This window comes from Monodelphis domestica, chromosome 1 (genome assembly GCF_027887165.1).
Source record: "Monodelphis domestica isolate mMonDom1 chromosome 1, mMonDom1.pri, whole genome shotgun sequence".
NCBI classification, from domain to species: domain Eukaryota; kingdom Metazoa; phylum Chordata; class Mammalia; order Didelphimorphia; family Didelphidae; genus Monodelphis; species Monodelphis domestica.
This window is the reverse complement of record NC_077227.1, coordinates 186,975,535-187,000,069: the sequence shown is the minus strand read 5'-3', so window position 1 is coordinate 187,000,069 and position 24,535 is coordinate 186,975,535. Positions and strand designations below refer to the sequence as shown.

At 38.4% G+C, this 24,535-nt stretch overlaps 1 protein-coding gene across 1 annotated transcript in view; it reads right to left on the bottom strand.

Annotated features, from left to right (window-relative positions):
• Nucleotides 1–24,535, bottom strand: part of GLDN (gliomedin) — a 97,989-nt gene that overhangs the window by 46,815 nt on the left and 26,639 nt on the right. The window contains exons 2-4 of the mRNA XM_001380569.4: nt 20,182–20,233; nt 10,096–10,113; nt 9,484–9,591 (exon numbers count right to left, since the gene is read on the bottom strand). Of these exons, the coding sequence (XP_001380606.2) occupies nt 9,484–9,591; nt 10,096–10,113; nt 20,182–20,233 (178 nt within the window). The remainder of the gene's footprint in view (nt 1–9,483; nt 9,592–10,095; nt 10,114–20,181; nt 20,234–24,535) is intronic.

Here is a 24,535-nt window from a genome sequence, read left to right as displayed (position 1 = left end):
TTCTGTAACACGATGACTTAACTCTCTACTTCACTATCCTCTATTTATTCCAATAAGATTATTCAATGATTTGCATTAGATCAATTAAATCCTACAATTGAATCTCTTGCTTTATACAAATTAGTGGACGAAGAGCCTATCTCACTTTCTGGGACTATTCAATCATTCCAGTATCCTCATAGACACAGTCAAGATGATGGAGGACAGAGCAGGTAGCAAGTTAAAATGGGAAAGAGGCTAGATGAGAAGACTTGGGTTCAAATTCCAGTTTAACCACTTAACAAATAGATGGTAGAGTGGCTAGGGTAGTGGACCTGGAGTCAGGAAGATCTGAGTTCAAATTCAGCCTCAGTTATTTATTAGCTATGTGTCCTTGGCCAATTCATTTAACTTCTGTTTGTCTCTGTTTTCTCAGTAAAATAGAGATAATAATAACACTTGTGAGGATCAAATGAGACTACTTGGTGCTACAAAAATGCTATTTATCATGTGCTCCTGGGCAAGTCCACCTTTCTAGGTCTCAGTTTCCCCCTGTATAAGAATGGGAGATTGAACTAGATAACCTCTAAGGCTCCTTTTAGCTTTTAATCCATGATCATATCATTAAAGGAACCAAGTTTCAGAGAAAAGGAAATTAGAAACAATGATTAAGGGTGGCTGGGGAGGGCACCATCCATTTCCCAGAGGACTCAGCCAAAGTAGGCTCCCATTTCTGGAAACAACTGTGAAGCAGTCCTGGATGTTAGCGGTGCCTGCTTCCAGAAACAAAAGAGGTGATCTCTACTGACAAAGACTGACCTACTGTTGGGGACCAGACTGGGAAACTGAGCTGCCACTTAGGGTATTCAGGGACCTACGGAAGCGCCATGGTGGTGATGTGGAGGAGATTGCTGCTGAAGTCAATGGAGGATTGAGCTGTAAAGCAGCAGACACAAGGAACTAGGCAGAGTTAGGCTGGAGAGCTGGTGGAAAGAAAGGAGGGGCAAGGTTCAGGCTTAGGGACAGAGGGTTCTGGGCCACTATGTCCAAAACAGTTCAGGCTCAAGCCATCCAGTATTGGGGGAGAGGGATCACTGACGCAGAGGATTAGTCAGAGAACTGACTGTTTCTGAGAGCCCTGGGCTTTTGCTTTTGTAATTTCTGGACTGCTCAGTTGATCATACCCTCCTGGCAGAACTGTGGTTATTAAATGGATACCTCCTAGTTCATAGGGTCATATCTTTAGAGCTAGAAAGGAAACTGTAGTACACATGGTCCAACTTTATCTTCTACAGATAAAGAAACTGAGGCCCGAGAATTTTTCTAAAACCCTTAATTCTAAGTAATTGGGGTTAAATGACTTGTCCAAGGTCACACAATTAGAAAGAGGACAGATTTGAATGCAAGACCTCCCATCTCTCGGTCTGGCTCTCTATCCTCTGTGCCACCTGGCTGGAGGACCAAGAATGTTAAGTGATTTGCCCAAGGTCACACAAAAGGTAAATTTAAGAAAAGGGATTTTGACCCAGTTTTGTGGTCACCGAGTGAGTGCTCTTTTTATATTGCACTATGTAGATCCTAAGTTCTGATGCACTTAATTCCCTTGAGATTGGGAAATTATCTTCATTTCCTGGGAAAATACGGTGGATCATAGAGGACAACCACATTTTCTGGCTTGACTTGGGATTCTGACAGAAGTTCCATGTGGTCAAGGGTCTAAAAGTTTGGTCACAAGTGGCTTTCTCCTCTTCAGTTTTGGTTAGGTTGATTTTCTGGGATTCTATTTCTAGAAAGACAAGAGCAAGATTTAACTTGGGACAGTGGCATGTCCGTGGGCATTGTAAAAGCCTCTAGTAATCTCCCTCCCTGAAGTTGGTGACCAACATAACTCTGGTCATTTTAATTCAAGAATGATTTCCAGCCTTTGAGCTCGTCTTGATGTTGGGGCATATGGTTATTTTTTTTAATTTTTAACAAACCCTCACCTTCTATCTTAGAATCAATACTGTGTATTGGTTCCAAAGCAGAAGAGTGGTAAGGGCTAGGCAATGGAGGTTAAGTGACTTGCCCAGGGTCACACAGCTAGGAAGTGTCTGTGGCCAGATTTGAACCCAGGATCTCAAGTCTCTAGGCCTGGCTCTCAATCCACTGAGCCACCCAGCTGCTCCTGGGGCATATGGTTATGATGGTCCTTCCACCAATTAGTTGAGTGACAAGTAACCTCACCTGTCTTATCTAACTTCCTCACCCTCTTGTGGAAAATGAGGGGATTTGTACTAGATCAGAGAAGTCAAACACTGGGCTGCATGTCCTTGAACCAGATTAGAGTGTAATCAATAAATTATAGCAAATATAAATATATTATATAAGTAACATAAAATTAATTTAATAATCTAATAATTAATTTTAATAGATTTAACAGCAAACACTAGCACATAATTATATTAACTATAATATACTTTAAATAAAATTATTACTAGTATCCATAATAAGATCATAAATGAATAACAAATAAAATAGAATAAAACATAGATAATATTATATTTTAATACAAGTCAATGTAGCCCATAGGAATCCTCATATATGGTTTAGGGGCCCATGTTTCTATTTGAGTTCTATGCCACTCGATTAGATAAACTCTAAAGTTCTTTCTAGTTCTAATATTCTATGATTCTTTATTTTATGTTCAATCATTTTATAGTCATGTTCAACTTTTTGTAACCCCGTTTGGATTTTCTTAGCAAAGATACTGTCATTTTCTTCTCCAGCCCATTTTATAGATGAGGAAACTGAGTCAAACAGGGCTAATGACTTTCCCAGGGTCATACAGATAGTTAAGTGTCTGAGGTCAGATTTGAAGTTGTGAAGCTGAGTCTTCCTGACTCTAGCTAGGTCCAGCACTCTATCCACTGAACCATTTAGAAACCCTGATGATTCTTTAAAATTCTATCATTTTTCTGTCTAGCGCCAAACATTTCCTTCCCCCCACCCCCCCACAATGGCTCCCTCTTCCCTGAGATGGAAAGAATTCCTAATGATATAGCTTCTTGACTGCGCCATGTTTTTCCTATCTTTTTCATCTCTCCAGGAAACCAAAGGATTGATGTCAACCTAGAACTCCAGGAAGACTGTTCACTCTAGAGGTACAGACACCCACAGACTTAACTTAATATCTCATTTTTGGCCAGATTTACTACCCAATTTTTGTTGTAGTGTTCTCACAGGCAAAGATATTCCTTGTGCCTCCCATGTTCTCCTCCTCTTGGAACCTAACACATGGCTAGGCATAGAATAGACTGACCAAATTTTTACTGGTTGGATGCTGTTCATAAAAGTCTGTATCTCTAGGAAGTAAATCTGATTTAAATTTCTATTGGTTTCTTGGGACAAACTAAATGGTCTATAGGGACATCATCATCATTATTCTGTGATGACAGTCTTTGATAATTATTATAATAAACGTAAGTATCAGTTAATCCTGAATAATTTGTGGTTGTATTTCTTGGACTGAACTGACCTGGGAACTCTGCCTTTTTTTCTGCATGCCACGTTTTCACAGAGGACTCCTGCTAAGCAATACGGGAAGGACAACCTGCCAATTGGTAATGAGATCCAATAATTCTGCCAGAGGGTGTTATTTTTTTTGCATGTTGTTTTTCTCTCATTTTATGAGCTTATTTTATGAGCAAGACATATCTGCTACCCACCTGTGATCTGCCATTTCCTTTTTACTTAAAAAAGTGAAAGGATAGGTAGGATGCAAAAGTTTGCTCATCAAACTCAAATTAAGACAGTCATTAGTTTGTGTTCCAAGCCTTGTAGCTAACATTGCCTTTGGACTTTTAATTTGGAAGGAATTAAAGCATGTTGTTTAAAGTATCTATCCTATCCTATGCAAGAACTGATGAAATTGGACTAGAAAATGCTATATGTTCTGGAAATTTGTGGCCTCCCAAATTGTGTGATAATAGAAGCCTACTACTACTACTACTACTACTACTACTACTACTACTACTACTACTACTACTACTACTACTACTACTACTACTACTCCTCTCTCTCTCTCTGTCTGTCTGTCTGTATATCTGTATGTGTCTGAGAGACATAGATAGGGAGAGATCAGGGAGAGACAGAAAAAGAGAGAGAGAGAGAGAAAGAGAGAGAGAGGAGAGAAGAGAGAGAGAGAGAGGAAGAGAAGAGAGAAAGGAAGAGAAGAGAGGGGTAGGAGAGAGAGACAGAGAAGAGAGAGAGGAGAGAAAAGAGAAAGAAAGAGAGAGAGACACAGAGAGAGAGAAGAGAGAGAGGCATATATACTATATATAGAGAGAAGGAGGAGAGAGAGAGAGAGAGAGAGAGAGAGAGAGAGAGAGAGAGAGAGAGAGAGAGAGAGAGAGAGAGAGAGGAGAGAAGAGAGAGAGAGGAAGAGAAGAGAGAAAGGAAGAGAAGAGAGGGGTAGGAGAGAGAGACAGAGAAGAGAGAGAGGAGAGAAAAGAGAAAGAAAGAGAGAGAGACACAGAGAGAGAGAGACACAGAGAGAGAGAGAGAAGAGAGAGAGGCATATATACTATATATAGAGAGAAGGAGGAGAGAGAGAGAGAGAGAGAGAGAGAGAGAGAGAGAGAGAGAGAGAGAGAGAGAGAGAGAGAGAGAGAGAAGAGAGAGAGGCATATATACTATATATAGAGAGAAGGAGAGAGAGAGAGAGAGAGAGAGAGAGAGAGAGAGAGAGAGAGAGAGAGAGAGAGAGAGAGAGAGAGACAGACTGTAGTTTATAGGGCAAACTCAGTTGGAGAAGGGGAAGGCAGAATGACCCTAGATAAAGTAATCCATCCACAGGTGAAGGGAGTGACTCATTCCTTTCCCTGACCTCCATGGGTTGTCTACTTCTGCAAATTCGTCCACTCCTGGGCCTTCCTTTTACCCCTACTCCCTATGGAGATACAGGCAACAGAAGACAAAACATCTCCCTCTATGTCAGTGCCTGGTCATTTGCCTTTTCCTACTTACGCTAGGCAAAGATAAATTAACTATAACAATGACATATATATGTAAATAAAAGAAATCTCATATATTTTTTTCTTTGAAAGAGAGGACTTATCATGAGCAGGAAACAATAGATAATTGCCATTTTATCATCTCTTCCTTTCTCTCTGTTTTTATTCACTAATGCATCTTTCATTTTAAAAAATAAACTAAAATAAAGGCCACCCCCACAAACCAAATAACCCTTCAACTGATCTTGTTATATTTTAGATATCGTTTTTGCTATGAAACTTCTCAAAGGCATGGTTCACTTTAACTGTCCTCTTTTTAACCATCTCTCTTTTGGAATTCCTTGCAATGAAGCTTCATGGCACTTCTAAAATCATTCTTTAAAAGGTTACTAATGAAAGTCTTGGTGACAAAATCAGTAGTCTTTTCATAATCTTCATCCTCCTTGACCATCTCAGTGGTATTTAGCATTACTCATTCCTCTCTGCCTTTGATTTATTATTTTACTTTTATACTGGCTTCCCTGGTCTCCTCTGCTGACTCTCCTTCCCTCTGCTTCCTAACTAGAGTTTCCTCCCAAGACTCAGTCCTCATCCCCCTGCTATTTCTTGCCTGGTACTTCCTCAGTGCATGTATTCCCTCCTATGGCTTTAATTATCACTTCTGATGAAGGTGACTCATAATTCCCTGTCTACAGTCCTGACCTGTACTCTGGACCCATATCTCCAGCTGTTTATAGGATGCTCCCACTTGGATGTATCAGGCCATATTCTCAAATTCAACATGTTCTCAACCAAACTCCTCATTATCTTTATGAATCAGCACTCCATTTCTCATTGTGATCTCATACTTTTCCTTAGTATCTGTTCTAGAAATGTTATGGCCATTTTTATCTCTTTCTTTTCTTTTATCCTCTATTTACATCCATGCAGTCACCAAGGTCAGTCATTTCTTCCTTTGAAATGTCTCTCAGGTTCCATTTTCACTGTTCTCTCATGACGATATCATATCATTGCTGTCAATGTCAAGCTGGCTTTAATTCCTGTATTACCTCTTTCCAACATATCTTGTATATCAACAACTTAACTTCCCTTCCCTTTCTTCTGTTCCCTCTCTCCTTCCATTCTTTCTTCCATTCCCTTACTTTCCTTCCCTTTTCTCTTTCCTTTTTTCCTTTCTCCTTCCCTTTTCCTTTTCCCTCCCTTTCTTTTTATTTATTTATTTTTTTTGGTAGCAGGAGAAATTGGATGGGAAAAGCGGTCCAAGCTTGTAAATCAACACAAGGAAACTCCTAGTGTTGAAACATCTCCCTTTATCAACCCAGATAGGCAATTCCTCTGTGACTTGGAGTCTTCAAGAATTGCTTAGGTTATGGAGAAGCTAATGACTTGCCCATCATTGCCAAGCCAGTACATTTCAGGTACAGGACTTGAATAGAGGTCTTTTCAACTACGAGGTTAGCCTTCTATCCACTGCTGCTTCTCACTAATCTTCCTAAAAACATATTGTAATCATATCTTAAGATCTCAGATTTAGAGCTGGCCTGAACTTTAGGAATCACCTACTACAACTCCTTTATTACAGATTAGGAAACAGAGAACAGAGAGATTAAGTCACCGACTGACCAAGGTCAGGCAGATAGTAAGGGATTCCGAATGAAGTTCTCTGACGCCCAAATACCAGAGATGAGCTCAAGAATTGAGAGTGAAAAACAACAAATTAGAAACTATCTCTATGTTCAATGATTGGAAAACAGGTGGTAAATTATGGTATAACCATGTAGAGGGAGCATGGCGTAGTAGATAGAGAGCTAGCCTTTGAGTTAGGGAGACCTGGGTCCAAGGGCTGCCCATGCCCCACTCTGGCTGAGTGACTGCACATGGAAATCTACTCACTGCCACCAGGGAAGCCGCCATAGAAGACGGAGAGAAGAGCTGCAATGTCAGAAAGGATGTTCCTTCCCAGGAACTCCCTTAATTGGTGAAATCACAGGTCTGCTTAAAGAAAAAAGTGAATGGAATGGAATATCATGGTGCTGTAACCCCCCAAATACAAATCCTACAAAGAAACAGAAAAATGCATATGAAATGAAGCATAGTGGAATGGCTATCACTAGGACTGTTCACATACTGACTATAACAAATATATGTTTATACAAAATTTCTTATATACTGACTATATAACTATAAAATATATGTTTATATAATATATTCCTATATACTAACTATATAACTTGAACAAATATGTTTTTATAATATATGCATATATACTGACTATATAACTATAAAATATATGTTTAAATAATATTTTCATGTATACTAACAATAACAAATATATTTTTACATAATATTGTCATGTATACTGACTATATAACAATCACAAAATATGTTTATATAATATATTTGTATATACTAACTATATATAAGAAACTGGAAAATTGCCATTTCCTTCTCCATGTGATTTTACAGATGAGGAAATTGAGGCAAAGCAGGTTAAGTGACTTGCCCAGGGTCACTCAGCTAGTAAGTGTCTGAGACCAAATTTTAACTCAGAGAGATGAGTCTTTCTGATTTTAGAATCAACATTCTATCCACTTTGCCACTAGCTGCTCACATACGTATATTCATTGACTATAACTATAACTCTTACAAATGTATGTGTATATAATATATGCACATGTGTATATACTGATGATAAATACAACTATGGCAAATATGTATACACATGTACATGTCAATGCATAGGTATATATACACTGACTATAAGTATAAGTATAACCATATAAATACCTATAAATAAGTGTGTACACACAGCCTAGCTAGGGGTATGGGAGATGGAGTGCTGGGCTTTAAGTCAGGAATACTCATCTTCCTGAGTCCAAATCCAGTCTCAGACACTTATTAGCTATGTGATGCTGGGCAAGTCATTTAAGCCATTTTGCCTGAGTTTTCTCATCTGTAAAATGAGTTGGAAAAGGAAATGGCAAAATACTTCAGTATCTTTGCCCCCCAAAAAAACCCAAATAGGACCCCAAAGAGTTGGGACTGAAACTTCATGTTGTGGTAAAGGTTTAACGACTGATTCTCCAACCTCTCCCCCTAATTAAAACACCCCCCCTCAAATACACACAGTTTAATCTATATAAGTGACATTTTCTCTATCACTTTCTTAAGTGAACAACCAAGAAAACAATAAAGTAAGCCATGATTTGTAGCATTTGCCAATTTCCTAAGTGTAAATGCTCACATGGAAAATTTAACAATTGACACACACTCCAAAAGTCCTTGGCTGAATCCAACAAAAATCGATAACCGGTACCACCATTATTCGATCAGTTTCCAAGCTTTCTCAAGGCTAACTCCTTGACATCTCACATCTGTCCTCTTCTGTTTACTTATAACCTTTACTCTAATTGAAGTCTTTCTCATCTCTCACATGTATTATTGTAACAGCTTCTAAATTAGACTCTCAGCTCTGTCTCCCCTTCTCCATTTGACCTTTTCACATGGCTGCCAAATTTTTATTCTTAAAACACAGAAATGAGTACATCATTCATCTACTTAAAAATCTTCAATGCTTCCGTATTACCTATCGCATAAAGGATAATCCTCACCCTGAAATTCAAAGACCTCTACAAACGAGCTCCCACCTACCCTTATAGTCATATTTAATATTATTCTCCTTCATGCATTCTGTTTTGGTCCAAGTGGACTTCGTATTGTTTCCCAAATATCTCCCACTGCCATGCCCTTGCCAATATGGTTTTGCCATGTCTGAAGCATGCTCTGTCCTTACTTCTACCTTGTGGATTTCTTCTCTTCCTTCCTTGAAAGAATAGCTTGGGGCTCTACCTTCTACACAAGGACTTTTCTTGTCCCTCTAGATGTCAATCCTCCTTTCTCTCCTGAAAATACTTTGAATACTTTCTATGTTTTTTTCTATAGATGTGTTGCAGTACAAATCACATCTCCCAGGACAATGTAAATTCCCTGAAAGAAGGGACTCTCTCACTTTTGTCTTTGTATTCCTAGACCTGGATGTATCCTGTACCTAGCAGATGCTTAATAAGTATTTTTTTTTCAGTTGAAATGAATAACCCTTGGAACAAAACAGAAGAATCTAGGATTCTAGGGGATTGGGTGATAGAGAAGGGAGGAGAGAGAACACCACTGGGAACTTCAGGGCCAATCTAATTCATAGTACTCTCCTTATTTCTCTCCTTGTTCTCTGTTAGTCATTAACCCTCAAAGCAAATCAGATTATGGGGTTCAGAACCAGGTCAGAGAAATCATTTTCCCCAAGTCTTAAATCAGAATTTGTCACGGTTTGACTAGGGATTGGGAGAAGAGGAGAAGAGCCTGCAGAAAAGATCACAAAGACTTTTAGGGTATCACTCAGCCAAAAGCTCCCAGATCTCTCAATCACCAGTTTTGTTTTCTTTTCTTTTTTCCCCCCAAATGTAGTCACAAGAACATGGGAGAAGAGGATTATTTGTGAGTTTTGCCAAAATACCCATTTTTCCTTTTTTCCCATTTGTTCCTTTTTCTCCTTTTGGTCCTTGAATGCCAGGCAACCCATCTGATCCATTGTGTCCTGGTAATCCATTTACTCCTGGGGGTCCTAAATCAAAACATAAAATTAGTGAATTTTTGCAGAATATTCAGCACTATCATTAAACTAGACTGGAATTAATACAAATTCTTTAAAAACATTTAAGTAGAACCCTCCCCCAATTATAAGCAACAATGATTTTCAACATAGAATTTCCGAAATTATAAGATGCAAATTGTCTCCTTCCCTATCTTCCTTCCCCCTTCCCAGAGTTGGTAAACATTTGATCTGGAATACAAAGCAGGATAAAACTATTAGTAAGAAAAGCTGCAGGGCTGATAGGCTGAATCCAGGCTGCCAACGAGAATTTGAGAATAGGAGCCATCTCCTCCTTCCCTATCTTTTCTTTCACAGACAACAGACAGGGAATAGAATGCTCAGAATTACTGGGTTTATGGTCTGGGGAAGTGGAGGGGGATGAGGTATAGAATTATTTCAGTTCCTTTCCCTTCTCTTTCCCCCACAATCTGATGGAGGAATGCCTAGTCACTTGGAAATTCAGTGGTATCTTACCTGGTAAGCCAGGTGGACCTAAAACAGAAAAAAATACATATGTGTATAAACAAAAAAAAATAAACAAATAAATGCATATGTATATTTTAGAAGGAAAATTTATGACAAAGGTAAAATTAGCATAAAAAATACAGAGCAGAGCATCTCACTCCTCCCACTTAATGTCCCTCCTTCGTCATCCACTTAAAAAAAAAATTCTTATCTTCTCTCCTAGAATCAATACTGTATATTGGTTCCAATGCAGAAGATCAGAAGGGCTAAGCAATGGGGGTTAAGTGGCTTGCCCAGGGTCACACAGCTAAGAAGTATCTGAGGTCACATTTGAACCCAGGACTTCCCATCTCTAGAGCTTGGATCTCAATCTATTTAACCACCTACCTGCCCTACCCATCCCTGACCCCTATCCAATTTCAAGATCTACTACTGAACATTTGGCTAGTTACAGTGAACAAATTGAAATCATAGTTTTTGTTTAGAGTTCATTAAATAAACGTGTTGAAAGAAACCATATAAGAAATCAGTCTTTGCCTAATTTTCATCTGACAAAAAATATCTCCTATTCTGTCCTTGGTGACTGAAGTTGCCATCACACAAATGTTGATCTTTCATAAACATAGACTTATGTAAGCCAATAATTATTCTGCTTAAATTATTTAGTGCCCTATCGAAAGGACATTTCTTTACTACGGTGGTCAAGTTAACGTAGTATATTACCCAGTTCTCCAGGGATTTGGTTTTTCATTACTTTACATTGTATGAGAAAAGTAAGGGTCGGTATCAGATAACAAAAACCTTCCTTAGTGCATAATTGGTAAGGAATTTCAGGGGTTCAGATAAGTCATTTACAGATATTCCAACAAACAAATTCTTTCTGCCCCAAATAGGTACGTTTTACTTTATATCATTCTTCTTGGGTGCTCAGGCAGGTTAATGAGATTAAAACATGAAGAACAGAAATAAATACTCATGTTTTTCAAAGACTATTTCCAGCCAGTGCTGGAAAATTCTTTCTATAAATTCATCCCTGTATCCATTCACTTATTTTATTCCATAACAAGCATGTAAGAAACACTTGCTTCTCCCCAGTACAGGAGGGATAGAATTTGGAACTTCTGGGTGAAGACGTTCTCTCTCTCTTCATACAAACGAATAACTTGGCTTAGAAAGCTGACTGGTGCACTAAGAGGTTAAGTAACTTGCCTTGGGTTATGCAGCCATTAAGTGGCATATGTGGGACTTGAACCCAGGCTTTCCTCACTTCATGGCTGGCTTTCTAGATAGTACACCAAAGGGCACCAATGAGATAGGAGTTTAAGTCTTTACCCTTAACAAGCTTGACGTCATATTGGGCAGATAACAAGAGGAACACACATAAAAAAAGGAAAATCATTTCAGCCAAGGAGCAGACTAACTCAACCTGAACAGGCTCATTACTGCAAAGTTGACTTTTGGTGCTGATTATTTTTTACTTCAAAGACTCAATGAAATGAAATGAAAATAAATACTATGCATCAGTAATGGCGACTACCAAGTACCCAAACCAAAGACAAAGAATGGTCTGCATATCACGAGGTCAGTCAGAGAAAGTTTTCTGAGGCATCGAAGTGGTACAGAAAGAGTCACTTAACCCTATTTGCCTTAGTTTCTTTATGTGTAATATGAGCTGGAGAAGGAAATGGCAAATCACTACAGTATCTATGCTAAGAAAACCCCCAAAATGGAGTCAGGAAGAGTCAGACATGATTGAAATGACTAAACAACAAAAAGAATGGTAAGAGGAGAGCATTGTAAAAGGAGGATTAAAGCAAGGTTAAATGATTTTATTGAGTCTAATACATGGGTAACAGTATGGAGACTGACCTGACTAGATTAGTGAGATCAAGGTGGGAAGTAGGGAGAGATGAGGTTGGAGAAGAATTGGATGGCACAGAGACTTTTTTGGTGGGTGAGAAGAGAAATGTGGATTTTTAAAACAGACTAAATCTCCCTATTTCTTCCTAGCTGGCAGTACAAGGCTCACTCACAGGCTGATCAGCTTGGGAGCTTGAACCTGCTCCATTTCTGACCTGGTTTAGTTCTCTAGTTCTCCCCTCCTTATGCAGCCTGACTTCCCCTCCATTTCCCACCCTCTCACCCATATCATCTCTCTCTCTCTCTCTCTCTCTCTCTCTCTCTCTCTCTCTCTCTCTCTCTCTCTCTCTCTCTTTCTATATATATATATATACATATATATGTGTATATATATATATATATAATTTATATATTTTATCAGTCACATGTAATATATTTAAAACCCTTACCTTATCTTTTAGAACCAATACCGTGTATTGGTTTCAAGGCAGAAGGGCAGTAAGGGCTAGCGAATAGGGGTTATGTGACTTGCCCATGGTCAAACAGCTAGGAAGTATCTGAGGTCAAATTTGAACCCAGAACTTCCCATCTCTAGGTTTGACTCAATCCATTAAATCACTTTGCTGCCTCTTCACCCTCCTATTTCTGATGTCCATGATGTCCTCCAATTTTCATGACAGCCCTATGAATGGTAACCAATCTCAGATCATTTTATGACCTGAAATTACATTTTAAATTTGAAAATGAAATATTTATTTAAAATCATTTGTTTAACTAGTGATCTCCTGATCTAAACCTGGCTCTTCATCCACTGAGCCACACAGCTGTCTACCCCTCCAGCCATATTATTTTGATGCCAGACCCAATACAGATATCTGAACAACTTCAGTGCTTCTCTGCAGCTCAGATCTCTTGTGCTCAAGGATCCACCAACCTCAGCCTTTCCCAGGGGCAAGGGTTTATAGGTATGGCCCATATAGGGAGCTAGGAAAAGATGGGGGTCAACACACTTCAATTGCCCAAAGCATGATGATGAAGAAACCAATGTGCCTGATTCTCCTGTCCAGGAAAGGTTTCCTTCAGGGTTTCTGCCTGTGTTCTTTTTCTTTTTAATGAATTAATGAATTAGTTTGTTATATTAAAGTTCCCAATATATCTCCCTCATTCTCTCTCCTCTCTCCACACTATAGAAGTCATTATTTGCCTCCCCAAAACGTGCATATAAAACTATGTCTCAACTATTTCTGATAACCGATAAGTTCTTTCTCTGGAGATGGACACATACAAGTCATTCTTTGAACAATATTTCTATCTCTGTATATAATGTTCTCTTTGTTCTGCTCATCTTCCTCTTTCTCATTTCATGTAGGTCTCTCCAGCTGCTAAGGAAAAGGACAGCAAATGCTCCCTTTGTGCTCTGAGATAGAGCCATTAGTGGCAAAGGGAGAGTTCTCCAGGTTCATACAAGTTTAGTATCCAGAAAGAAAAGCCACACACCAGCTCAAAACTCAGATAGAGTTTGAGCTTAAAACTATCCAATGCTAAGAAAAGTGGTTAATTCTGTCATTTAGGCAAATAGTTAATCAGTGGGGAGGGAGGGATCCAAAAAATAAGTTGTTCCAATGAATTGACTTGTGAATTCACTTAAACTGGTCAAGATGCTCCAACCTCACACAGACACCTCCTCACCTGGGCAACCTACTCAACTTAGAAGTGCCATGATGTTTGCTTCTCCCCCTTCCATTGCAGAGCAGCCTGGTTGTAGGCTTTAGAGTCAGTAAGACTTGGTTCAAGCCTTGTCTCTGACATTTCTCTCTTCTATGACCTGGGTAAAACATTACATCTCTTTGAGTTTTATTTCCTCATCTGTAAAATGGGGATGATAATACATGTAATATCTGTCTCTTGGGGTTACTGTGAGGTTCAAATGAGATAATGTCTGTAAAAGGCTTTGCAAATGTTTTAAAGCACCAAATAAAAGTAAATACCACTTATTCTCTCTACCACTAAGCTATTTTTTCTTCCCCTTTGTGTGATATAGTGGAAAGAAACCAAATCCAGGTTGAAATTCTGCCAATGGTGTATATAGGTTGTGTGACTTTGCACAAGTCATTTAACTGCTACACATTCCTCTAAGGCTATGATTTGTAGAGAAATGTCCAGCATTTATGGAGGGAGTTTCCTATACCAATTAAATCTCAGACCCACCCCCTATTTCTGTTCTTTTTTAAAAGCCTTACTTCCTTAGAATCAGTACTGCATATTGGTTCCAAGGCAGAAGAGCAGAAAGGGGACTTGCCCTGGGTCACACAGCTAGGAAGTGTCCAAGGTCAAATTTGAACCCAGGACCTCTTTTCTCTAGGCCTAGCTCTCTATTCACTGAGCCATCTTGCTGCCCTCCGTCCCCTCTTCCTGACTTCCATTATCTTCTTTAATTTTTATGACAGCCCTGTGAATAAAGATGACCCTCAAATCATTTTATGGATCTGAATTTAAAATTTAAAATAAAATATTTATTTGAAATCACTTGTTTATCAAATCATCATTTTTGACTTTTAGTTTTCCCTGTTGCCCACATATAGATGAGACTCATACAGAAGCAGGGAAGAGAGAAAGGTTTAAGCACACAGGTCTCTTCCTTGGTTAAGGCATCTGAAAATTAAATTCATTATGTAATATTTACAAAAAGATGAGAATAAAGGTAGATGGACCCATAAGCCTGTCTTAAAAAGCTCATCCTCTTTACCTTCTAAGTCAGCCCACATGTTTCTAGGGCATAGGAAAATCCATGTTAGAGGATAATCAGAAATAGTCAGGAAAATAAATATCTGACATTAGATCTCAGGTTTACACAAGATTTTGAAAAGTTTACCTTAAGAATGGACCAAAGATGAGCTGGTTAGTAGTGACACCAACTATGAATACAAATGTTGTTGTTTAGTTGTTTCAATTATGTCTGATTCTTTGTGATCCCATTTGGGGTTTTCTTGCCAAATTGGTTTTTCATTTCTTTCTCCAGCTAATTTTACAGATAAGGAAACTGAGGCAAATAGGATGAAGTGACTTGCTCAGGGTTACACAGTTAGTAAGTGTCTGATGTTAGATTTGAATTCAAGAAAACGAGTCTTTCTAAGTCTAGGTCTGGTACTCTATCTGCTCTACCACCTACTGCCCATGAATACAAGTAGTTGTAAATTAAAGAATTTATATAGATTTAGATCTTTTTAGTAGAAATTACATCTACTAAATTATGGATGATATAGTTCCTACCAGTCTATAGGGACTAAATAGATGTATAATTTAATAGAGAAACCCTCTGGAGCTGTCCAAGGCACATATAGTTTGTGACTTCTGCTGGATCACAAATCTGTTTAGTGTTAAAGGCAGGACCTGAACCCATATTTTCTTGATTATAAGCCCAGTTGTCTTTATACTGTGTCACCACTGCCTCTGTTAATTTCAACTCCCCCCATCCCACCACCTTACCTTCTGTTTTGCTATCAGTCCTAAGACAATAGAGCAACAAGGGTTAGGTAATTAAGGTTAGGTGACTTGCTCAGAGTCCTATATCTAGGAAGTGTCTCAGGCTAGATTTGAACCCAGGGACCTTTCATCTCCAGGTTGGGCACTCTATACACACTGTGCTACCAAGCTGCCCATTAAACTCTTCTATAGTACTTCACAAAATCCTAGAACCACAGCGTCCAAGGGATCTTGTACAGATTCTCCCATCAAAGATCATCCAGTCTTTGCCTGAAGACCTTTGAGGTAGGACCTCTCCCATTTAATAACTCTGGGACCCTGGACCAGTCATTTACTGTTCTGTGCCTTACTTTCCTCACCTATAAAATGAGGAGATTAGACTACATGATCTCTGAAGTCTCTTCTACCTCTAAATAAATGATGCTATGCCCCAGTGGTCAGTGTGGTACCTCCTAAGGCTTCTATCTAACTGTAATACCTGATTCTTGGGAAGCTTTTTCCAAGTTTTTTGCAACTTGTACCCATTGTTCATTCTGCCCTCTGATCCTCAGCAGAGGAGCTTAATTGTCTGTTTGGCAGCCCTAAAAATGTTTAAAGATAGTTTGCATGATCCATCTCTTGTCTTCTCCTCCCCAGGCTGAACATCCCTAGTTTTTTCAACTGATCCTTATATGACATAGTTTGAACCCCTCCCTATCTGGGTCACCCTCCATCCAGGGCTTCTCTAATTGACCAACGTCCTTATATGGAACCACTCTCTTAGTCCAGATGTTGTCTAAGCAGGGCAGAGCATGGCAAAACTCTCACCTCTCTCATTTCTAGACACTTAATGCATATGTGTACCTCAAACCTGTGCCTAGACGACTAGACAAGTGCTTGTCTTGAGCTGGATGCTGCACTAACTTCAGTATCTTTTCTTATCTCCATAGCAACCACTTGGAGAGATCCAAGGGAAGGGAAGGGAGCAGGATTTTCATTCCCAGCTAAAAGGACCTGGGTCAAGCTACAGAAACCTTCCTTCATAAAGGCTGTTTCTGGTTCAAAGCTTGGACTTGCTATCCCACCCCAATCCAAATTTGGCCATCTCTTTGCTCTGGTTTCTTCAGCCTCAGCCACTTCACAAAAAAAAAAAAAAGAATTTGGATTCAGAGAACCTGAGTTCAAATTCTGCTTTGCTACGACTCCCTGGGTGACCTTAGGCAAGTCCTCAACTTCTTGAGGAAGACTTAGTCTCTCTCCGGGGCTCAGTTTCTTAATCTGTAAAATGAGGATGTTGGATTCAATGACCTTTAAGGGGCAGCTAGCTCTCATAATAAACTTGCCTGCATAATTGATTTTCCCTCATACTCATCTCACACAGCTGGACCTGCCCAGCCCTGTCCCCCAAAGTCCTATTAGTGAAATCCACTTCTATAACACATAGGCTATCAGAGACCACCCTGTCCTCCCTCCTGAAACTCCCTAGCCTGGGTCAGTTCTAAGACATCTGGTACACACTCATCTCTCAAATTTGTACTTCACATAGCTAAGTTTTAATTATAGAGCTTTCCAAGTAAAATCAGGCACATTTTCAAAGCAGAGAGGAAAGCAGAAAGCTGGCTTTTTAAACAGTATTTTGAGGTGCCAAGTATTAACAACCTCAACCAATTTCCAGCAAAGATATGATTCCTGCCCCCCCTCTCCCCTGCACAATCACAATTCATCTCTAAGTGTTCTCAATAGCCTCATCACACAGCATTCACTGCTTAGCGCAGAAGCCATTTTATCATCATAAAATAAATTGGGAAAAGGGCAAAAGAAACTGCTTTTCTCTTTCAGCAGTGATTTGGTGCTTGTAATTTCACTTATCCACTCAGTTCTTTAGTGCCCATCATGGTCACATGGCAGGGTGGGAATGGAAGATGTTCAAACCAGAGTCTTAGGGGAAAAAAAGAAAAACAGGTTTTTTCCCCTTTAAAGCTGTTGCCTGAAATTTGATTTGTTTAGATCAACGAATATTTTTGAGCCATCTCCAGCATTAATCAATAAATATTCAATAAATATTTATTAAATGCTCACTATGTGCCAACAATTAATAAGGCAGAATAAATTATTTGGGAAAAATGAACTTGTCAGCCTCCAAGCTTGCTCAGTGAACCAACTACCTTACCAATGTAGAATGTAAACTTCGTGAACTTTAGGACTGTCTCTTTTGAATTCTTAAAATCGATCATATCACTTGACCAAGTTTTGGATTTGGAGTCGGAGGAAATAAGTAAAAATCTTAGCTCTATTGCTTACTAGCTGTGTGATATGGTTAAACTATGTCCCTTCTCTGAGCCTCAATTACCTCAAATGTAAAATGAGAAAACTTAGCCTGGTTGACTTTTTTTTTAACCTTTACTTTCCATCTTAGAATCAATACTGTCTATTGATTCCAAGGCAGAAGAGCAGTAAGATTAGGCAATGAAGGTTACGTGACTTGTCCAAGGTAACAGAGCTAGGATGTATCTGAGGCCAGATTTGAATCTCTAAGCCTGGCTCTCAATCCGCTGGGACACCTAGCTTCCCCTGATCCTGAAGTCCTTTCTCATGCTAAATGTGTAATTTTAGGCCCTTAATAAAAGTTTGTTGATGGATTAGATAATTTTTAACTTTTCTGAATATTTTCAGGGTAATGGCCCACATATATACAAACATTATTTCACTCACCAAACAGCATCAACATTTTTATAGTATTCTAGGGGTTTATAACATTTTGTATCTCATGAACTTCTTTGGAAGCCTGGACTTCTTATGGATCTCTTTTCAGAATAATATATTTTTTAAAATTTGTAATTAAAGGAATTGATAAATTTCAGTTAGGAGTTAGTGAAAATAAAGATATTTTTTTCCCATTTTTTCCCATCCAAGTTCACAGAGCCCCTAAAAGCCATATATGGACTCCAGGTTAAGAACTTCTGTTCTAGATTCTGAAAAGGACTTATAACAATACTAAAATAGAGTCCTTGCCCTTAAGAAATTTACAACAGAGCCAATCATTTTGGAGAGCAATTTGGAATTATGCCCAGAGAATTATAAAACTGAGTATACCCTGAGACCAAGCATATTGCTGGCCTATTTCCCAAGAAGATCAGGGAAGAAGAAAAAGAACCTATATGTCCCCAAATATTTATAGTAGCTCTCTTCATGGTGGTAAAAAAATGGGAAATCAAGGAGATGTCCATCAATTGAGGAATGGTAGAATAAATTGTGGTGTATGGTTGTGATGGAATATTACACTGCTGTAAGAAATGATGAGCAGGTTAATTTTTAAAAACGTGGACAGACCTACATGAAATAATGAAGAATGAAATGATAGAAAACAGGAAGACAACTACAGAATTAATATTTGAAGAATAACCTGTGAATGTTCACCTCTAGGGAGGATGTATTTAATGAGAGAAATATAAAATGTTTCAGGAATTCAGAAAGAGAAGAAGCTATTTTTTTTTTTTGCTGGAAAGATCACACTAAGTCTCTCATAGAGAAGAATACAGGGTTTGAGCTGGACCTTGAAGAATGGGCAGGATCTGACTTGTGGAGAGTTGAGGGAGGGGAGTGGGAAGGCCATCCTGTAGAGTGAGAACTGTATAAGCAAAGGTGTTCAAACAGAAAAGTACAGTCTGAGTTTGGGAGCAATAAATAGTTTGTTTGGATGGAGCATTTATTATTGTTTAGTCATTTTTTCCAGTTGTTTCTGCTTTGTGATCCCATTGGGGTTTTCCAGGCAAAGATACTGGAGTGGTTTGCTATTTCCTTCTCCTGCTCATGTTACAGATGAGGAAACTGAGGCAAACAGGGTTAAGTGACTTGCTCAGGGTCACTCAGCTAGTAAGGTCTGAGGCCAGATTTGAACTGAAGAAGAGTCTCTCTGATTCCAAGCCCTGGGCTCTATTCATTAAACCACGTAGCTGAATAGAGGAGAGGTCAAAGGAACAGGAAGAAATCCAGAAGAATATGGTGTCATCATCCATAACCCTTATTACTACTATATGTCCTTTCCTCCTCCCTTCTGCTGAGTTTCTGTTTCCCCTTTGAGACATTTTTATACATTCAATACTTCTCTTCATGTTCATTTGGACCTGATTTGTGTAAAAACAATGGGGAATTAGCTGGAACTTCAGTTATTCCAGGTATCCAGGGTTCAGGGTTGGTGGGGAGAGCTTTGGTCCTAGCGCAGGGCTGGACATAGCAGGTTATTAATAACTGTTTGTTTTTTGGATTGACTTGTTGGTTAGATCCAACCTCAGTAGTGCTGACCTTGTCTTCTACTGTCCTTTTGTACATTGTGGGGACAGAAATAATGTTCACTTTAATAAGTTTGAAAGGCATTCTTCCTCCTGAGTTGATAAATACTGCCTTTGACATCTCATTTATGTTGCTAGTTTTCTAGTAAGGTTCTTTTGCTTGATACCAAGGCAAAAATCCATAGCTCTGTTCAAATTATCATGATTTTTTAAATTTACTGTCAGAATTAATGATCTTTTACTATAACTAAATCCCCTTGAAGTTTGCATTTCAGTATTAATACTGCAAATGTTGGAACATTTTATGTGGTTATCCATATTAGGACATTTTTTCCAATTACATAATATCTCTGAAAATAAAACAAAATGCCATTTTCAAAATGATTCCTTCTTGTCTCTTCGTAAAAAATTCTTTCACTGGAAATTCTAGCAGGATGCATTTTTGACCCATGAAACAGCATCGTTTACTGAATTGTGAGCATACCTGTTAAGCAGATCCCTTTGGTGCTGTTACATAAATCCAGCATCACTCGAACCTAAAAGTATAAAAAGAGTGAATTAAATTAACCACAAAATAAAAAGTAGCAAGCTCTATATTAGAAAAAGAATGACTGGTTCTTTTTTTATTCTAAAATGGCTGAAAGGTGTTAGAGAAAATATGTGGCAAATAACAGTGGAATTTGTAAATCTAAGGACTCGGCTAAATGTGTGAACTCTTAAAAATCCTTAAAATAGCAGGCAGGAAAGGTTTTATGTGGAGCTGAAGAAGCAATCAACTTTAGTTTTTAAACTTCTGTTGCCTTCTCTTGGAATAAAGAAAGCCATCTGAGGTTTTATTCAATCTGGACTTGTAACCGACAAAGAGCATGGGAAGCTTCTTCCAAGCAGTCGGAAGAGACCTTGGAGATCATGAGGTGCAGCTCTCCCATCCTACAAATAGGGAAACTGATGCTGGAGATGAACAGTGACTTAGAACATACATATAATAAGCTAGTGCTTGAGCTTCATTCCATGGTCCTTAAGTTGAGCTACAACCTCCAAAGGTGCCATCTTTCTATGAACAGAGTGGCTTGGAAGAGTTAACTCAACTTTCAATGGTTCGCATTGGATTAGAAAGGGTTAACACTAAAGTTAACACTTGTTACTCAGTGTACCTATGGATGAAGGACTGTCTTGGGCCAAGAAAGAGGAGGAGGGTTTTATTCTGGTGGAGTTAACCAATACGCTTGTGTGCTCATACAGATGAATAAATGGGTTCTATCTGCAATATGTCTGGATGATGACTGAACATAATTCAGCCCAGCTGAATTCAATCTAACAAGCATGAATAGTATTCTGTTCTCAGTTCTGAGGCTCACAGTCTAATGGAACAGGGGAAAGAGACCTGAAATTGGAGGCAGAGAACCCCAGTTCAAACAGTGAATTTTTTACCTGTGTAACCCTGGCTAAGTCATATAACATCTGTGAGCTTAGTTTTCTTATCTGTAGAATGAGTGGATTGGATTAGATGATGCCTAAAGTCTTTCTATGTCTAATCCTATGTATTTGGGCTCATGTTGTTCAAAGTACCTGAAATGAACTCCCACCCCTACATTAATTTATGGCTACTGTGTCTTTTGTGTGGATTCAGAATTCACTTATACCAAGAAACCTTTGCTTATTAACCCAATTCCACCATCATTCTCATTCTCTCTCTCTCTCTCTCTCTCTCTCTCTCTCTCTCTCTCTCTCTCTCTCTCTCTCTCTCTCTCTCTCTCTGTTTCTCTCTCTCTCTGTCTCCATTTCTGTTTCTCTATCTCTATTTTTCTCTGTCTGTCTTTCTCTCTCTGTTTCTTTGCCTCTCTCTCTCGGTCTCTCTCTCTCTCTCTCTCTCTCTCTCTGTCTCCGTCTGTCTGCCTGTCTGTCTGTCTCCCTCTCCCTATGTCTTGCCTGAATCCTCTTATTTACTTGTGTAATGCGGAATCATAGAGATGGCCAGACAAATTGAAAGGAAAAAGTAAGAAGAGCCTAAAGCCAGTTGTATCTGGGATTTAAACTTCTCTAAAATGCTACCTGCTGGAAATCACAGACAAAAGCAAAACAGGTTCCAGATGTCACTTTAAAAGATTATTCATATAGTAATTATAGGTATTGAGGATACTAAGATAGAGCAATGGAGCCTACCTCCTAGCTAATCGTAGGGCAAAACCAGTGAAATATATTCTATGGAGAAGGGGTTAGATGAAGAGTACAATTTAGGTTAAGTTACTTTGGGATTAGAATTTCTCTATGCCAAGAAACCTTTGCTCATCAACCCAATTCCTCCTTCATTAAAATCATTTTTATTTTTTCTCTCAATTCTCTCATTCACTTATGTAACTTAGAATCCTCAAGGAAGTAGGACACAATGACCTGTTAATACAAGACCTGTTAATAAATTGAATTATCTAATTTGTTTACTTTATTAGTTATTTCACAAGAACTTCCATAATGTTTAAGATCTCTGCTTTTGCCCTCTGAAAACTACAGTTTTGATCTGAGGGAAAACACAACCTTGTCTGCTCTGAGGTTCAAATGGTAGCTAAGAAATCCAGAGACTCTTCAGATTTGCTTTTTCATCAAGGCACATATTAAGCTTCTCCCAGCTTATATCAATAAAATCATTTCTGAGAAGTACTTTCTCCATTGCCTTTAACAATATTACTTATATTTCTATGTAGACGACATTTTGGAAAGATAAATTTGTTATTTTTCATGAATTCTACCTGTGTGAAGTTAAACAAAGGTTTCTCTTTTGACTTCCACTTAAAATCATCAGAGACCATTTCCTCTCCAAGTAATCTGAAATGGCTTCCATAATGTAGTTCCTGGATAGAATATTCATAGTTGGTAAAGCTCTGATTTTTGTTTGTTTTTATATAAGAGCTGTTATTAATCACAAAGAATAAAGAAGGGGAAGGGGGAAGTTCATCAAACTAACCAACACATGAACAAAGTCTGATATTATCTACTGTATTCTCTGCCCATTGTCCTCGATATTGCTGCAAAGAAGGAAGGAGGTGCATCCTCATACATTTCTTCTTAGAATTCCACAATATTCCATTTCAACAGTTCTGTTGATATATGTAGCTCCTCCCGCCATGTTTTTGTTATTATAGTTCTTATTTATATTGTTTTTCTGGCTCTACTAACTTTGCATCTGCTCTTTGAAGTCTTTCTGGGTTTTCCAGTGTTTGTTGTTCCTTACAGGACAGTGGTATTCCATTACATCTGTATATCATTCTTTCTTTAGACATTCCCCATTTGGAGGTATTTGCTTTGTTTCTCATTTTTCTTTTTAAAAGTACCAGTGCTATAAATACCTTGGTGTATATATTTCTTTTTTTTTTTTTATCATCAATCTCCTTGGAGAGAAACCTACGAAAGGGATCTCTAAGTTAAAAGGAATGGATCTTTTAATCATTTTCTTGGCCCAATTCCAAATTCCCTTCTAGTGTGGTTCAACCAGTTCCTAGCTCTAACAAGCAGCATATTCATATGCTTGTTAAAGTGGTGTTTTAACAAACAAATGAAAAACCCAGCAAGCTCAATGGATGGTTCTACCATGATGCAGGCACTAGAGTTCCTATGGGGCTCTATATTCTTCAAAGTATGGACAAAATTGTGGGAAAAATCCTTGCCCCTATCAACTAAGTAGATATTTTGGTAGGTCATTTTCCTCCCATTTTCTCTGATCAATGCAACCATTTGGTTAGGGACCACTCATTTTATATCACAGTATGTTGTAGTGATAGTATGGCAGCATACTATGAAAGAAAGCACTCTAATAGAAAGGCAGCTAGGTGGTTCAGTGGATGGATTACTCAACTTAGAATCAGGAAGACTTGAGTTCAAATCCTGATTCAGATATGCACTAGCTATGTGATCCAGGCAAATTGCTTAATTCTCAGCTTCAGTTTTCTTACCTGTAAAATATGAATACTAAATAGCACCCACCTCTGCGAGTTGTGAAAATTAAATAAGATAATATATTTAAAGTACTATATTAATGTCAGCTATTATTACATGGAAGATAAGTATTATTAGTCTATTGTTTGGTCACAGCAAGCTGGAGATAGAACTCAGGTCCTTTGACATAAAATCCAAGGACTTACCCATTATATTCTGCTGATTCCTCTGGTGAAGATGGTTAAAGAAACATAGATTTATTAAAGCTGGAAAGAACTTTAGAGATCATTGAGTCCAAACTTCTGAATTTACAGACAAAAAAATTAAGAACTGGAGAAATTAAATGACCCTCCCAGAGTCATACATACATATCATAAGTGTTTGGGGCAGGACTCAAACCCAGATCTTCCTGGCTCCAATATAGAAGGGCTCTAAAATGTAGGGATCTGAGAATGGGTATGTTCTCTTCTGAAAGATTTTTATAGTGGAGGACCCTTCTCTCTACTCCTTTTCTCACTTCTTCATTTGGTAGGAAGAAATGTAGCTCTCAAAGTCTAGTTCAGACTTTTATTTTATACATGAGAAAACTAAGGCCAAGTTAGGGGAAGTAAACTGCCACATTCAAAAAAGAGATGTTTTTACTTTTTTTTTTTTTGCACATTTTCTAGGGCTTTTAGTCTTGGGCATATGACAGATACTCAGTAAGTTAACTGTTCCATTTGTTTCAATGATATCAACCCTTTCATGCAGTTTGCAGTCATTTTTTTAAAATTTTGATTGAAAAATTATGAAAGCCCTGGGGAAGAAGGAAGGACCTAAGATCTTGGATTTTGGTTCCTGTCATTCTTTTTTTTTTTAAAACCCTTACCTTCCATCTTGGAGTCAATATTGTGTATTGGCTCCAAGGCAGA